This window comes from Fundulus heteroclitus, chromosome 3 (assembly GCF_011125445.2).
Source record: "Fundulus heteroclitus isolate FHET01 chromosome 3, MU-UCD_Fhet_4.1, whole genome shotgun sequence".
Classification (NCBI taxonomy): domain Eukaryota; kingdom Metazoa; phylum Chordata; class Actinopteri; order Cyprinodontiformes; family Fundulidae; genus Fundulus; species Fundulus heteroclitus.
The window spans coordinates 44,390,811-44,406,735 of record NC_046363.1 but is presented as its reverse complement, the minus strand read 5'-3'; the positions used below and the strand labels follow the sequence as shown (position 1 = coordinate 44,406,735).

The window sequence follows — 15,925 nt, the reverse complement described above, 5'->3', positions numbered from 1 at the left end:
CTCATCTTTCTTTGGGACCATCTGGCTGGAAGCAGTTTTATTTATTTTTTTAGCTGAATAAAGTTTAGTTCTGAAGGACTTTCTCTCTTCAGTTTTGTTTATAACCAGCAGTAAAAGTGAAATACAGTAAAATCAAATGTACTGTAAAGTGGTAAAAAGTTGGAGTTACTTTATTTTTTATCGAGTTACAGAACTACATTAAAATGTTAAACTTTGAATATGAAGCTTTTGAAACTCATCCATAGTTACAAAAATAATCGTATTGCCCCAAACGTGTAGATTTATTTATTGTGAGGAGGAATCTGTCATATAGAGAGTTTAGTTTCTAATAAAATGACGTAATGCTGTATCGCTAACAAAGGCAATATGTTGTTTTTGTATTTTATGCAACCTTGGGGCAGGGCATCATCGGCTCCCAGTATTATAATAATACGGGTCATTTAGCAGAATAATGATCCAAAAAACATGAGAAAATAAATAAGACGATGAATGAGATCACTCCACATTTTAGGGTGAGGAAGCTTACTTTTTTTTAATGAATTTATAACATTCAACTTATAGATGAATAAATGCGACCGCTGATTGAGTCCCAACAAGTTTATTTTAAAATAAACATTTAAATTCAGTCAAATATGATCAAAAGAGCTGACATTTATATTGGAAAGCTTTAATTTGTATTAAATCTCAATAAAGGCTAACCTCCAAAACTTCATTTTATATATAAAACTGAATATCTGATCTTAGTTTGATCATTTGCGTTGGTTGATGCTAGTGACATTTTTTTATACCTAAAAACATTTAATTAAAAAGGTTTATCTGGAGGCTGTTTCTGGGATCTTTTTCTTATTACAGAAAATATTTTAATAGAGTTTCACTCTAGGCCAGACTAGTGTTGCTGCTGCTTTCCATTCGTTGATGGATATTTAATAAAGGTTGAAGAAGCTCATCAGTTTGGTCTTAAACAGAAGATTTAATTCAGACCAAATTTTTTATTATGAGCAGTTTTTACAGCATATTGTTATATTTATTTAGCTGGGTTTGCCTTTATCTTACCATCTTTTTGCTTTAAGACATCGAGTAAAGTCCCTTAAGATGACGTGTTGTAAATTGGAGTAATTTTAATCTAAAAATAGTTAATGTGATGAAAACCTTTTTATGGTGCTGCAGAAGTTTTGAAAAGTTGAAATAAGTAAATGTGTCTCTAAAGGCGTCTGTTTCAGCAGCGGCCGGCTGAGCTGAGCTCACAGGCTTGTCGGGGAACAGGTCGGACCGCCTGAGGATTGCAGCTCCTGCTCAGCATCCTGGTTGGGCTGCAGGAATGTGAACCAGTCACAGGCCGACACAAAAAAAACACGTCAGCTTGTGTGTCACGCAGGCTGCTGCTCCTCTCCAGGGGAGGACGGACGAGTTTAAACACCAAACACAACAGTTAAATCTATTATCTGCCTGCAGTTTCAACACCAACATGTGACAGAGTGGGTAATCCATCTGGCCTGGTGTCCGTCTGCTCTGTTTGCTGAGGGAGTGTTTAAATACCAACAACACACACACAGAGTGACGTGATGTTCCACATCCACCAGCATCAGAAAAGTCTGAATACAAGTTTAGATTCTGGGAAAGAAACGTTTGTTATCAGGGAACGTAAAACTGCCATCATCATCATCAGTTTATCTGATCCTGCTGCCTTCAGCTCCACAGCTCACCGGGTTCAGGCAGCAACCTGATCCCCTGGAAACCGCCGCTGTCCATTTACAGAGGCCCGGCCCGGCTCGACCTAATGGAGCAAACAGAACCGTTGTTGTGCAGACTCTGTCTCCATGGGGATTCCTGGGAGGTGCAGCAGATGGAGGTGAAAGCTGAAGCTGTTTCAGCCCTTTTTCAGCCTCAGCTTAACTGAAGCAGCTCCTCTGACCCAACAATAGACAATATTAGACAGAAATGTGCACATTATTACAACTCCAGTTAAACAAAATGCAAAAAGACTCAAGACTTATTATAGAACATTTTATCCATTCGATTTTGTTTCTCTCATTAAAAAAAAAGGGAAATAATGCAGTTAATCTGTTTGGGATTCAGGGACTTTATCATCAAATGATCCCAACTTTGGGATCCACTGAAATTTAATTCTGTAATATTCTGTTGATATTTCTTACAAAAATCTGAGTTTATCTGCTTTAATTGTTGCAACTGACAGGATACAAGCTGAAAAGTCTTGAGTTTAAAATGTCTTTTTCAGTCATTAGTGCAGCGTTGCACTGATGACTGGAGATATGTTAGTTATCACATTTATGGAAATGGCCAGCTGCTCTGGACTCATTCACACAAAAACTTCAACAGCCGGGTGTAAGGAGGACATCCCTGCATTTTCTTATACAGCCACAAATTCTTTAAGAAATTTGTGTGAAACATTAACATATCCATCTTTAAATGCAACAAACTTGTATAAAAAAAATGTTAATACAATTTGTGTGTTAGATATTAGAGAAAAATAAATAAATAGAGAAAACCCTTAAACTGCACCTCAGAGAAATCTGAAACGCAGGATTTTAGTGGGAAAAAAGTAAGACAGCTTGGATTCTTGGACTCTCTTAACCATTAAGCTAATGATGCAAACATTAAAATAAATGCAACTGGTAGAAAAACATTTCTTCCCTTCAGACAAAAACTACTTAAAGGATTTTTTTCAGTGCAGGGAACATCAAGAAGTCCAGGTTTAAACGACGGGACTCCAGAACAAGCTCTACTTGCTACATTAATATGGGCCCATTTGTGTCTTCAGTAAAGTCATGATATGATTTCCCCTCCAATTTCCAACCAAACCACCCTGAAGTTGCGAGTTTGACTCCATGCCAACACCTGTACTCGGAGGCTAGCTATTAGCATTACAAGCTAACTGGGCTGCTAATCCTTCTTTGCAATTTTAAACAGTAAAGCTACTTGTTCAGCATCAGATGTTCTATACTTTTGCACATCAAATAATTATAAACTATTAGAAGTGAAGTTTTAAAAACACATGGCAGCCATATTGGATTTGGGTTTTGAGAAGCCTCTTATCCACGACTTCAGGGACCTTCTAGGGTAGGGTCTAGCTTCAGAGCATTTAACACAAACAGATCTTTAGTTATTCTTGTCTTCATTTTATTTATACACCGTTTTAAACAATAAATCACTTAAAAACCAGCAGAGAAAGGAACATCTTCACCGCTTCCAGACTCAGAGGAATTTTATTCTACTTTGAGCTCAGAGACGTTGCGCATCAAACTTTATTTCCACCTTAAACTCCAAAAAAAAAAAAAAAAACAAAAAAAACCAAAACGATGTGCATCATTAAATAAAGAGACTGATAAGGATATATAATTACCACGTGAACCATAATACGTAGAAGTGACCCTCATAATCCAGCGGATGTTTTCTATCTGTACGGTCTCATTGAACAAATGGACGCAACAGATGCTGCAGTTCATCCTCCGTTTGGGCACAAATGAAACATATTGCTGAACATATTTAACATTGTGAATCATTAACATCGAAGCAGACGGACATTTCCACAAACCGTGTCTAACAAAAATCTAAGCAGTTCTTCAGCAGTGCAGTTGTTGGGTTTGATTTAGGGGCGAGCGGTTAGAGAAACGCTCCGGGGTTTGACCGAGGATCCTTCAGGTTTCTGTATTTGTGGGTCAGCCAAACTCCAAGAATCTGGAATTCACAGGACAAGTTTATTATAAAATATAAACTGAACTTCATCCCAACTATGCACATCTGTGACAGCGGACTGACCTCGGTGAAGCTGAAGAAGAGGCCGATGCCGCCCACGAAGCGCAGCACCTCGCCGGCGTATTTCTGCAGGGCGGTGGAACAGGTGTCGCAGGTCTGAGGGTTGGCGAAGCACTCCTGAAACGGTGGCCAGGTGAGCGTCAGCAGAACCCCGATCGAGATACAGCCGAGAAAGGAGCGGAGGAAGTGGTTTTACTCACAGCGGGACAGGAACCGTTGTAGTCGACAGAAGAGAACCCGCAGCAGTTCAGCGTTTTCTCCACATCTTTCTGGGTCACCTCAGACTTGTTCCAGCCGACCTCCAGCAGCTTGTTCTGGACGTTAAACGACATTTAGAAAGTGTCAGCGAGTCTCCGTACAAACACCTCCAGGTGTCTTTTGGGCCTATTCTTCCAGCAAACAGGTCTTCATGCGTCTCAGCAGTGATTGGTCCAACGATGTCCCTTAGGGATGGAGGTCGGTGCCTCTTCCCTGGCAAAGATGCGAGGCAACAGATGAAGCCGTAGAAACTCTGCTGGACCTGTCAGCATCAACGATGCCATCACAGAATTGGAAATGATTGACTCAAGCCCAAACCAAGATAGAACCTCTCTGGGAAGGCTGAAAGTTCCTCGGTTCAAATCCCACAGTCTGCCCTTCTGAGTCCCTGAGCAAGACCCTCAGTCCTCGAAAGCTCCCCGGGTGCCGCACCTTGGCCACAGATTATCTACATTTAAACCGAGATTATTCAAATGGAGTTTGTAATTGCTGAATAAAATTAGATTTAAATAGAGTTATTTTGAGCAACATTTCAGAAAGAAATGGCTTTGGGGGGCTGGTCTGAAGAGGCTAAGGGACAGATTAAAGGAGGAGACAGGAGAACACATTTCACAGGAATATGTGTTACAATGACCAATAAAGACGATTATTAAAGAGCTGGACAAAGGGATCAGAGAACCCAGCGGCCACCTTAGGCTGCTCCCTGAAACGCTTCCAGATAAACCGAATGGTTTCAGGAATTTCTGCAGATCATCATCAAGGAATGTCGTTTTAAAATCAGCCCAGTAGCTTTAGGACATATCTGAAGATCCTCTGAACATCTTTGCTCTGCAGAGACTCAGCCTTCTGGCATTCCCAGTCTTTACATTTGTTTTAAATGAAAAAGTCTTTCTGGGGTTTAACGGGCAAAGTCCACGTCTTTGACTCGAGGGAAATGGGTTTGAATCCCGGTTGAGTCCAGAAAGACATCAGGTGAGAAAACTCTGATGTAGTCTTTGTGAAAGTTGTGCTGCTGTGGTGACTCCTGAATAAAGGAGCAGCCGAAAGGACTCACAAGTTAGCACCCTCCCCATTTCTTATAAATAACAGCTGAAAAATAGATTAAACTGATTAATAATCTACGTTTTAAAAGAGGCTGATTAAACATGAAATATCCTGGTTTTCTATCATCTGGAATAAAACTGAAGCCTTCATTCGCTTCCTGCAGAACCACAAATATCAAGAGGGACTATAATTCAAAAACCTTTGAAACTGTGCAGGTGGGAAAAAAGATAAATCTTATAGCAAACGCTATAATAACTGAATTCACTAGAGAATATTTATATGTTTAATGACAAAAATGGTGCAGATAAGACCCACCTGTTGGTCTTTGTTGATAGCCAGACAAGCGCAGGAGATGGAGAACTGCAACACGAACACCGTGAACAGGATCACCATGTACTGGTTCAGGTTGAGGAAATGTATTTTCCTGAAAGCTCACAGGGAAACGTGGCTCTAAAGACGAGCGGAAAGGGTTCAAAGTCAAAGGATACGAAGAAGAGCAGGACCTGCTGGTGCTTCAGGGCGCCGCAAAGCCCCACGAAGGCCACCAGCAACAGGAAGACGCCCACCCCGATGACCGCCGCCACCACGCTGATGCTGGACACCAGGCCGAACCATTTCCCCCAGGCTGCCACGCCGATCAGCAGCAGACTCACCATCTGAGGGGAGAGAGGAGCGTTCTGCTTTAAAAGCTCAAAGCCAGGAGATGTCAGGTTCCTGCATGACGATAAAAAAAAAAAGCTTCGATTAAAAGCCAACTTTTCAGTCTAAATCCTGCAGTTTCTATGAGGAAGAGTGTTTGTCATTTAGCTTATTTTGGTACAAAACGTTCAGTTTACAGAAACGTCATTTTAAGTCGATAAAATTATCACTACTGAGCCATTAAAGCTGGATTCAACAGGCCTGAAGGTCCTCTACAAGGAAAGGGTGACAGTGGTGCACGAGTTAAGGGGGTTGCCGGTTCGATCCCCCACTCCAACCACTCCTTCTTGGGTAAGACACTTCAGCCGCATTGCCTGCTGCTCACCGCCATCATGACTGACTGCAGCGTGAAGCGCCTTGGGCTCGTCAGACTAGTTAAAGCTTTAACTAGTCTGACGAGCCACTTAAAAGGGGGAAAAGTTGTATAGTCTGTAGGAGAACCTCCTGAAAGCAAAAAAAAAAAAAAAAAAGAGAAAAAAAGACTAATAGTAAAACAAAAATGAGAAAATATTGAAGTAAAGACACATTTTCCTACTGAAATACATCCCAGACATGTATCTACTCTTAAGTTATACTTTTAAATGCTTTCTACATTAAGCTGACCCTTCGGTTTCAGGAAACAGTCAGCTGGACATAATCTTCTGCTACTTCTGTAACTTTATTTAACTTAAATACTTCATGGATGTAAGCCATGCGTCAGGTGATGCATTTTATCCTGCTGGTGTTGAGCTGGATGTCATTTTACAACCAAAAGCATAACACTGGGAATTGGTGAGAAACAAACTAAGAACCCCCCAAAAAATGTTCATAATCCGTCCCCTTTCCATTGAGAAGGATGGTCACAGAGCTGATTATGGAGGGCTGTTATTAAATGTTGCTGGATGAACAGGAGGCCATTTTTACCCGGATAACGTCCCACAAACTGTAGATCAGATCAATCCCAATGGGCTCCTTCAGCTGCTCACGTCAAACCGGGTTTCCTCTCCTACAGCTGCTTCTCAGAAACAGAAGCTTAGGGCAAAAATCTAAAACTTTAACTGAGGCTGCATTTTATTCCTACACGTTTCAGACGTTCTGCTTGAACTCATTAAATAAAATGGAAAATTTTAAATCCAAGACATGCAGGACCCCAGAGACCCGTGGGTAAACATCAGCTGCATCGCTGCAGGACGAGCTGAGAAGAAGACAACAGTTTCTGCTTTTATTTCAGAAAACTCATTTTCAGCCAAGAAAGAAAACGGATGAGAGAATCAGAGTTTCTTTTGGGAGAATATAGTCATAAAGTTGTGAGAATAAAGCAGTAATTTTATGAAAACTCCCCCCTCCGTGTTAAAATGAGGAATGTTGAGCATCTTGTAAAGTTATACTTTGGTATCATTTTCACAATTAAGGAAATGATAAATGTTTTTTTTTATTACTAGTGTCAGAACTTATGCAAACGACTGTGTGACTTTACTCTCATAATATTAGGATTTTATGTACACCTGCTATTAGGTTTTTATTCTTGTAAATTCCCCACCAAAAATAAAATTTTGTATTAGTCGAAACAAATAATTGGCCACAAAAAAGTGAATTTCCTCAAAAAAGCCCAGAGTTGTTGAAAATATTTTCACATAAGTTGTGAGAAAACAAACTTTTTCTGATGTCAAAAAGTTGTAAATCTTCGACAGAAAATAATATTTTTTCCAGGATGATAAGGCATAAATTTGCTATATTAAAACAAGCATCTCTGACATTTTTAATAATTTGGGTCATGCCTGTGCAGATTCTCAGACATCCGGGTCTGACAACAGGCTTCAATTGGAGACAACCGGACATTCGTTCAATTTAATTTTGATAGTCATTTGGATCATCTCTCGACCCCCCCTGTGGGACCCCTGTGTTAAACTAAAGCTTATAGATAGGCTATTTTTGAAATTCCTATCCACTCATTTTAAATTTCTGACCTTTAGAGTCAGCCCTAAGAGCGTTTCCTGCTCTGCTTCACTTACACAACATGTTCAGAAACAAAAAGGCTTCTAGGAGTCCTAATTATGACATATGCTGGGGTTTAAAGTCGATACCAGCTGCGTTTGTTTGAGGTTTCATCGGTTTTGTTCAGAACTGCGGCTGAACTTAATTACATGAATTAAACCAGGAGGTCAATTCACCAGAAGACAAAAAGCAGCGAAGGCTGAACTTTTTGACTCCTTGGAGTAAAGACCTGACCAGTCCCAGGCAGGTTGCCATTTTCCAGCCCACACTTTCACCTTCTCCTCTGGAGCCGCGAACGCATCAGTTACTCACCACATAAACCACGTTGAGCGCAGAAAGCGCATTTTTGGTGCAAACGAATCCTCCGCAAACCATCGCTGCTGTGCGCCCGGGTTCTTCCTCTCAGATCCAGAAGGTGTAGCAGCTGTTTGTCCGCCTTCAGGCTCCGCAGGTGGAAAAAAAGAACGACTGCGTTTCCCGGAGCAGATCCTGCGCGCTGATTGGCTAGCTGGACTCTGCGCATGACTCACCTTTTGTTCCTGCTGCAGGTGATTAGCCAGCGTCAAATGAACTCTGATCACTCTGAACAATCCTCACTCACCTCAACACATATGTCCAAAGTTATTATTTATTTAAATGAATTTCAAATGTAAGATTTGAAATTCTTTCTCGAAATAAATATTTGGACCAAGTTCTGACCCCAGGAGGCCATTCTAGAAACATCTGCGCGTTTTCTGAGTTTTGAAATAGTTTTTTTTTTTTAAAGGGAATCTGTTAAAACGGAATAAAACAATTAAAGTAGGTTTATGTGTGAGCCCAAAGTAGATATTTGGGAATACTGCAGTGAACTAAAACTGATTTACTATTTTATAAATCTAAATCAATAAGAAAGGCCTTGAGTTTAAAAACTCAGTAATTGCATAGATTCAAAGCTTCTTTATTGTCCTGTTACCCTGGCCACACTGGCTAAGAGAGTGAGACATATAAGACATATCTATCTATCTATCTATCTATCTATCTATCTATCTATCTATCTATCTATCTATCTATCTATCTATCTATCTATCTATACATACGTTGGTACATAACTTTTTTTTTTTCACAAGACAAAATTAAAGCTAATAAAATTCCAATTCTCCCTCCACATCCCTCTTCCCAGCCACAGCTTCCGGCTCATTCTGGGGGATCCCAAACCAGACAGGAACGATGGTACCAGAAGTTCTGGGTCTTCCCAGGGGTCTCGTCCCAGGCTGAGGTACAGGGGGCATCCTGATCAGATTCAAAACAACAGTAGAAGGTACTGAAAACAACAGCACAATACCAGAAGGAACGACAACAAGAGCAATTTACAGCAGTTTGTGTTTTGAATGAAAAAAACACAGGACAGGAAACCATCATGCTGTAGAAACTTTATTTATAAAGCTCTTTAAAACAATCACAGCTGGAACAAACTGCTGCACATAGCTGCATACTAAAATATAGGCCTTTATCAAAATAATAAATATAAAGAAAAATGGGAAAACCATGACCAATAAATACAAAAAAAACAAGCAAACAAAACAAAAAAAATGTCTTTATTTATATAACATTTTAGTAAAAGGGGATCTTTTATTCAACTCTGCGACAAAATGATGTATAGCTCCCCCTTGTGGCCACACTAGCTTTGTCACTCTTCTACAGTCACGATTGTAAGTGGTACAAATGCTTTATTAGTGAAAACATTGATATATCAAACGAATACAAAATTAAAACGCGATTTACCTTTAGTCTTAAAAGAGTTTCCACTTTAAAAACAGGATAGCAAGAGCAAAAAAAACAAAACAAAAAGAAAAATCTATGTGACGCAAGAAATTCAGTACTGCAGCAGAAAATCTGCAAACATTACAAACCAAAATAGCTTTAGGTCCCCTGAGTGACTTAATGTCTGCTGCTCTGTGGACCAATGCATAAAAAACAATATATGTTACTATTTTGTCTTTATTACCAGCCTTGAAACCTCCAGTCTGGATAAAACCTAAAGTCGGTTCAATTATCCAGAGCTCTTGATCATGCTGCTCTAGGCTTAGGCTGCTTCATGACCACTTTTCCCCACTTTGCTACTTTTTCCTACTACTCTCCATTTATAAAAGCTACACCCAAATGGCTATTTCTATGTTTAGATGTGACATCTTCCAGGAGGAGCAGAAGTTCAGCAAGATGAACTGCAGCAAGAGTTAAACAGAATATTTACCAGAACCGTTTTTTTTATTAAATAAGTAAAAGAAATAAAAAAATGCAGAAATCACAAGTCTTTAGATCTAGTTTTTATCTGAAAATGTTTGACTGAACATGTGCAGCTACTGGTGGCAAGAGAAATAAAGAATTCATCAGGCCTTACATTTAATAAGACAGCAAAAAAAAAAAAAAAAAAAGAACCTAAATGATGATGTTGACTTTAACAGTCACGAGGAACCCTTGCCAACACACACACATGCAAAATGAGCAGGTAGTTTTAGTAGAAATTTGTTTGCCAACGAGAGCGTAGAGGAAATGTTGAAATTCTGAAAATCTTTACCAGAAAGGGGAAAGACAGTTGTTTCAACAGCTGAGGTTCTGTTAATATTTATGAAAGTTGAGTATTCCTGCGTTAGATATAAAGAGAACATTGTTATTTATCAGGACTTTAGCAGAACTTGACGCTCACAGATAAATTTGTTCTTAAAGTCTTGTTGTGCTTTGTCCCAGCTCTGCGTCGGGTTTCTCCCAGGGATCAGCAGTACAACTGGACCTGAAGAACCAAAGTCATCCTTCATCCAGAACCTTTAAAAACAGAAATATCAAGCTCAGAACATCGATAAAATTAAACTGATGCTGCTCATTGAGATCAAACTGAAAACAGTCAGTGTTTAAATGTTTTGCTGCCACCATATGAAAAACCCCCCCAGATCTGAACAGAAGTTCAAATAATAAAATATTAGTTGTAGCACGTAGTTGCACATAGTTATTTTTAAGATTTAAATTCCCTTGTTTTTATACTTGGATCTAAAACTATTCAACAATAATGAGAAATTAGATATTTTTTGGCAAAAATAGTTTTAAAAATATGTTTTGATTACATAAATTCCATTACAATGTGTTAAACGAATATATTTTATCCAGACGTAATAAATATTCCTGCTTTTAAGAAAGTATCCAATGAAGGCCAGAAATATTTCCAAATCAAAGGAATCGTCCAGAAGGTTCAGAGAAGTCAATTTTTTGCACAAACCAGGAAATAAATTAAAAAAGACAGCAAAGACCCCCAATGTTTTACAGCTGGATAAAAAAAACTAAATTTGCCAGAGGCTGCGCCCCCTGGTGGCAGCAAGAGAAAACTCCGCGATCCTTTAGGAGGAAAGTGGTCAAACCCTCTCGACTGACTGACTGACTGAAAGACCTGCAGCAAGACCTGGTTGATGGCAGCAGCTACTGAGGCTTCAGTTTTGAATGCTGAAGATCTCCATGCCTGAACTCAGAGACTCACTACTGACCAAAAAGCACAACAAAATTTAGCTATAGTTTGCTCACAAAGTGTTAGAAGAAGTCCTGGAAGGAGCTGTATTCACTAAGTATGTTTAACTAGTCAAGCTTGTGTAATGCATCTGCATTTTTACTTAAATGTATATTTTGACACAGTAGTTCTTACCCCAGAGTGTCATCACGTCCATCAACCCACATCCAGTTGTTGTCAGTTTCTCGTAACCCCAGCCAGTATCCATGGTACTTATCATAGTAGTATTTGGTGTGATTGCTGACAAACATCTGTGAGCAAATGTTTCATAAACCTTCTTATTTAAAGTCATACATTTTACACAGACACTTTTAGATTTGCTTTAAATGTATATTTTTAGCGTCGAGGTGTCTTTCGACTCTACCTGCTCCTGCAGATCATCGATGACAACCAAATCTGCTGCTTTTCTCTGACAGTACGCCCGACTTTCCCTCCACGTTTTCCAAGAGCTTCGTTCGTCGTAAAAAAGGTAACATTTTTCCTGGAAGATTTTCCAGCCTTTCTGACAGGGCTGGCACTCTGTGGTAAAACACAAAGAAAGATCAGAAAACACGGTAAAATAATTTTAAATGCCAAAAAAAAAAGAACCTAAATACAATCACTGTGTACACATTTTATGTTTTAGGTAAAAAATCTTAAGCAAAGACTTCATGGATTGAAGGTAATTCAAAAATATTGTGAATCAATCGTATTAAGCTACAATTCCAGTTAGAGATGGTATCCCACAGGGCTCCATCCTCGGTCCTCTCCGTTTAAAAACAATAATCTTTGAAATCAAAACCTTCAACAGCCTGCCTGTGGTAACAATGTGTTAAAAATCTAACTGAAGACTAAACAAAACAACAAAATGAATAACTCCAGAAGTTCTAGGCTGATGTAGAAAAGGAATCACTTTTGTCTGGGCAGAAGTCTTTAACAGGAAAGGTGTCGAAGGTCAGGATGGATTGAAAGGTCCGGTTCAGTTCATCTCTCTCTCGGCTCAGCTCCTCTGTCTGGTTCTCCATCGTCTTTCTTTCTACAGTCAGCTGCTGGTTTTTTGTGGAAAGGTCACTGATTTCTGCCTGCTGCTTGATCATCGTCATGCTGACTAAAAACACACAAAGTTAGAACGTTGTTAAATCTATTTGTAGCAGAGAAAAATCAACACTTTCAGTTTCTCTCTCAGACCTTTTCAGGAAACCAGAAAGTTTTAGGATAGATCCAAAAGTCAGTGTATTTTTATTATTTAATGTAACTGTTTTCTCATTGGAGTGGCGCAACAGTAGCACTGTTGCCTTGCAGCAGGAGGGTTGAGGGTTTGAATCCCAGCCTGGGGGCCTCCTGCATGGAGTATGCTGGATAATAGTCCATAGAAAGTTGTCAAATGTGCATTTTGAATAAAATGTAATTTGATTTTGAGTTGACAAAATTGGTGCTTCTTGCTACAGTTTGTTGTTGAGACCTAAATGATAATTAAAGGTAGAAGCAATCTGTGTTTGTTGCTCTTAACGCTGTGATCCAAATCACTGCATTGGGAAATTTAAATGTGAAGTCTGGGTTTTCCGTTAGCAGACAGCGAGTCAAAACTACAAAGAAGATCTTCTGCATATCTGCCTGGAGCAGGAGAAGGGTTTGAGCTCTTCCACGAAGGAAGCCAGATGTTAAGTGAAGGGTAAGTTTATCTGCTGCACCCTCAGCAGGATACCCGGTCATCCCCTTCTTATCCAGACCCTGTACGTCTCCTCAGATATACAGACCAGCTTCTTCCATATCAAACTTTAACACCTCCACAAGTTTCAAGTTTGGCCCGTTAAGTTGACTTGACCGTCCTTCAGTGTCTTGGAGGTTGTAAAAAGTGGACACTAGCATCCCAATGTCTTTAATCTCTATAAAATCATTATTTAAGAAGCTAAAGGAAGTTTATTCCATTGAGATGAACTCACTGTAGATAATGATGGCGATGCTCACAACCAGCAGGACGCAAAGAATCCCCAAATAAACGAACAGCAGTCGAGAGTCAGAGAATGTTGCTGCTTCCTCCGCTGCTCCACCTGAGAGACACAACGCTGATCAGTCAAGCTCTTAACACGGTTTTCAATACAATTTGTTTGACTTCCACTTTTTAAATAATTTTTGGCACCAGCTGCCTTTTTTTACAGTAAGCTGACAGAAAATGTGGCTGAGAGAGAGGTGGGGGACATGCGGCGATGGTTCATGGGCCAGGACTCAAACCTGCGACGAGGACTGAGGTCACCTGGTGTACCGCTGCTCCACCGCTGCTCCACCGCCTAACATGCTAATGTGTTTTTAGTCTAGCCAGCGTTATTTATAAATGTTCCCTTTTCAGATTTAAATTTCTGTCTTTAAAGTCTTCCAGTAAAATTTTATCTCTCTGCTTACAAGTATGAAAATGCTTTCTGCATATTTTTTTGTTTGCAAAGTAAGCCTTTGAATTGTCTGTCCTATTTCTGACCCCCCGTTCATGACCCAAGCCTGTTCTCTGGACTTTCATCTAGCCTCAGGATAGCTGACGCTAAATGGACCTGCTTCCAAGTTCAGAGGGCTTATAACATCACCCAGTGTTGGTCTTTGGGCATTATCATTGAGGCTAACTGCCTATCTCATATTCATGATGAGAGCGAATAAACAGAGACTCACACAAGCTCAGATGTCGCCGGGTAAAACAAGGTCTGCATCAAGTGTTGAGGAACCAGGACACTTTGATGACGAACGGTAGCCCCATTTACACTCCCCTTGTTAAACCGATCCATGCTGAGCTCGGTCCGAGCTTGGATCAGTTAACCAAGCCGAGCTTCGTTCTGACGACCACTTACAGACCACGCTATCTCGGTTCCTTGGTTTCCTCGCCTCCTAGTGACGATCTGCGGTACTACTGCTGTCTGGGATTGAAGGAGGAAATCAAACAAATAAAAATGGCGGCGCCCGTAACATTCAGGAAGTTATGTTTGGTTATAATTGCTTTTTGTGGAGAGTCAGGCGAGACGACAACTTTTGGTGAATTTACTTGATGGAGTCGGCTTTTGGGACGTGAATAAGACAAACGAACGTCTAATCAGGATTTACAGACGCAGGAAACAACGACAGACGCTGAGGTTCATCACACTGCTAAGCAGAATCATCTCTGGAAATCGTGTGGCACGGTAAGGAAGCTAGTATTATTATGAATGTCTGAAATGTCAGCTGGCTGTAAGGAGATGACGCGGTCTGCTCATGCACTCTTTGTTATCAGAGAACCGTGCCACTGAAAAACCGAGCCGAGCCCACACATGGAACTGGTCTGCATTTAGCGCGGTCCGGTTGTGTCTGGCTCGGTTCAGTTCAGTTTGCGTTCCATTTACACTCGATAGTTATCTCAGTTACTGAGCTCGGACTGGTCTCGGCACGGTTAAAAAAGGGTAGTGTAAACTGGGTAGGTCTTTCAGAGCGCAGAGGCAATGGACTCGAGAAGGAAGCTCTGATCATGGCAGCACAGAAGCAGGCATTGAGCACCGGGGCAAAAGAGGCCCAGATCTACCAGACCAGGTAAGATCCCAGGTGGAGGCTATGCAAGGAGGCCCCAGAAACCATCCAGCATCTCATAGCTGGGTGTGACATACTAGCAGGGAACGAATACATGGAACGCCATAACCATGGGGCTGGTATAGTCGACAGACACATCTGTCAGAATACCAACTGGAGACCCCCAGGTATTAATGGGAACCACCCCCCAAGGTGGTGGAGAGTGACAGAGCTAAGATCCTGTGGGACTTCCAGATACAAACAGACTAAATGGTAACGGCAAATGTCCAACCAACCGGACATTGTGATCATTGATAAGCAGCAGAAGACGGCTGCTGTGATCGATGTGGCGCCTTAACCACCCATTAAAACTTTGGGGTTAAACAAACATTTTCATGTACTTCTAAGAAAATCGGAAATGTTGCAAAATGAGTAGAAATCATAGTGAAGACATTGACAAGGACAGAAATAAAGATTTATACTTGAAATAATAATTTTGTCTTTAATCAAAGCAATCATAACCTTGTAGACCTTTAATCATTTAAACCAATTTAATCTGCTTTAATGGTCCCTTCTTACACTTCCCACGATCAGGCTGCTCCCACAGCAGCTCCATAGGGATGAGATGTGGCCACTGTGCGGACCAATAAACAGAATACCACATGGATAATATATCGTATTATGTATGCAGATGGTTTTTAGTGGTTTTTAGTCCATCAAGTGCTGCTCTTCAAAAGCTGCTGAGTACTTTGGTGTAGAGCATGACATAATGATAAAAGCAGATAAGAGTGCTGTTTTAATCTGTAGAATTAAAGAGGATAAAAGTTTAGAATCTCCAGTATTCAAACTGTCAGATAATATAGTTAGTGAAATATTGTGGTCCTTTGATCACTGCAGGCCTGACAGATAATGGTGAGATTAGCAACGTTGTATGTTGTTCGCTCAGAATTTACATTCTCACACGTAAATTCAGTTTGTGCTCAGATGAAGTAAAAAATTATTTCTGTTTTAAGCAGATAGCGTAACACTTTATATACTGTATACTTGTGCTCACACTATAAAAAGGCAAGTGTGAAAAGACTTCAGCTGTCCTACAGCGATGCACTGAGGGTACCTCTGCTGGCCGTCCTTAGAAACCTCATGCACACG

At 40.3% G+C, this 15,925-nt stretch overlaps 2 protein-coding genes across 2 annotated transcripts in view; both read right to left on the bottom strand.

Moving 5' to 3' along the window:
* Positions 1 to 3,116: 3,116 nt before the first annotated feature.
* On the bottom strand, positions 3,117 to 8,240 carry LOC105922893 (tetraspanin-13). Its single transcript, XM_021314398.2, has 6 exons — positions 8,062 to 8,240; positions 5,565 to 5,732; positions 5,392 to 5,472; positions 3,975 to 4,088; positions 3,778 to 3,891; positions 3,117 to 3,696 (listed from the first exon to the last, which is right to left on the bottom strand). Exons 1-6 carry the CDS (start codon positions 8,122 to 8,124, stop codon positions 3,622 to 3,624), a joined length of 615 nt encoding a protein of 204 aa, XP_021170073.1. The 5' UTR covers positions 8,125 to 8,240; the 3' UTR covers positions 3,117 to 3,621.
* A 901-nt stretch (positions 8,241 to 9,141) lies between these two features.
* Positions 9,142 to 15,925, bottom strand: part of LOC105922890 (dromaiocalcin-1) — a 10,142-nt gene continuing 3,358 nt past the window's right edge. The window contains exons 3-6 of the mRNA XM_036135490.1: positions 12,171 to 12,365; positions 11,643 to 11,797; positions 11,414 to 11,529; positions 9,142 to 10,548 (exon numbers count right to left, since the gene is read on the bottom strand). Of these exons, the coding sequence (XP_035991383.1) occupies positions 10,404 to 10,548; positions 11,414 to 11,529; positions 11,643 to 11,797; positions 12,171 to 12,365 (611 nt within the window). The 3' untranslated portion in view covers positions 9,142 to 10,403. The remainder of the gene's footprint in view (positions 10,549 to 11,413; positions 11,530 to 11,642; positions 11,798 to 12,170; positions 12,366 to 15,925) is intronic.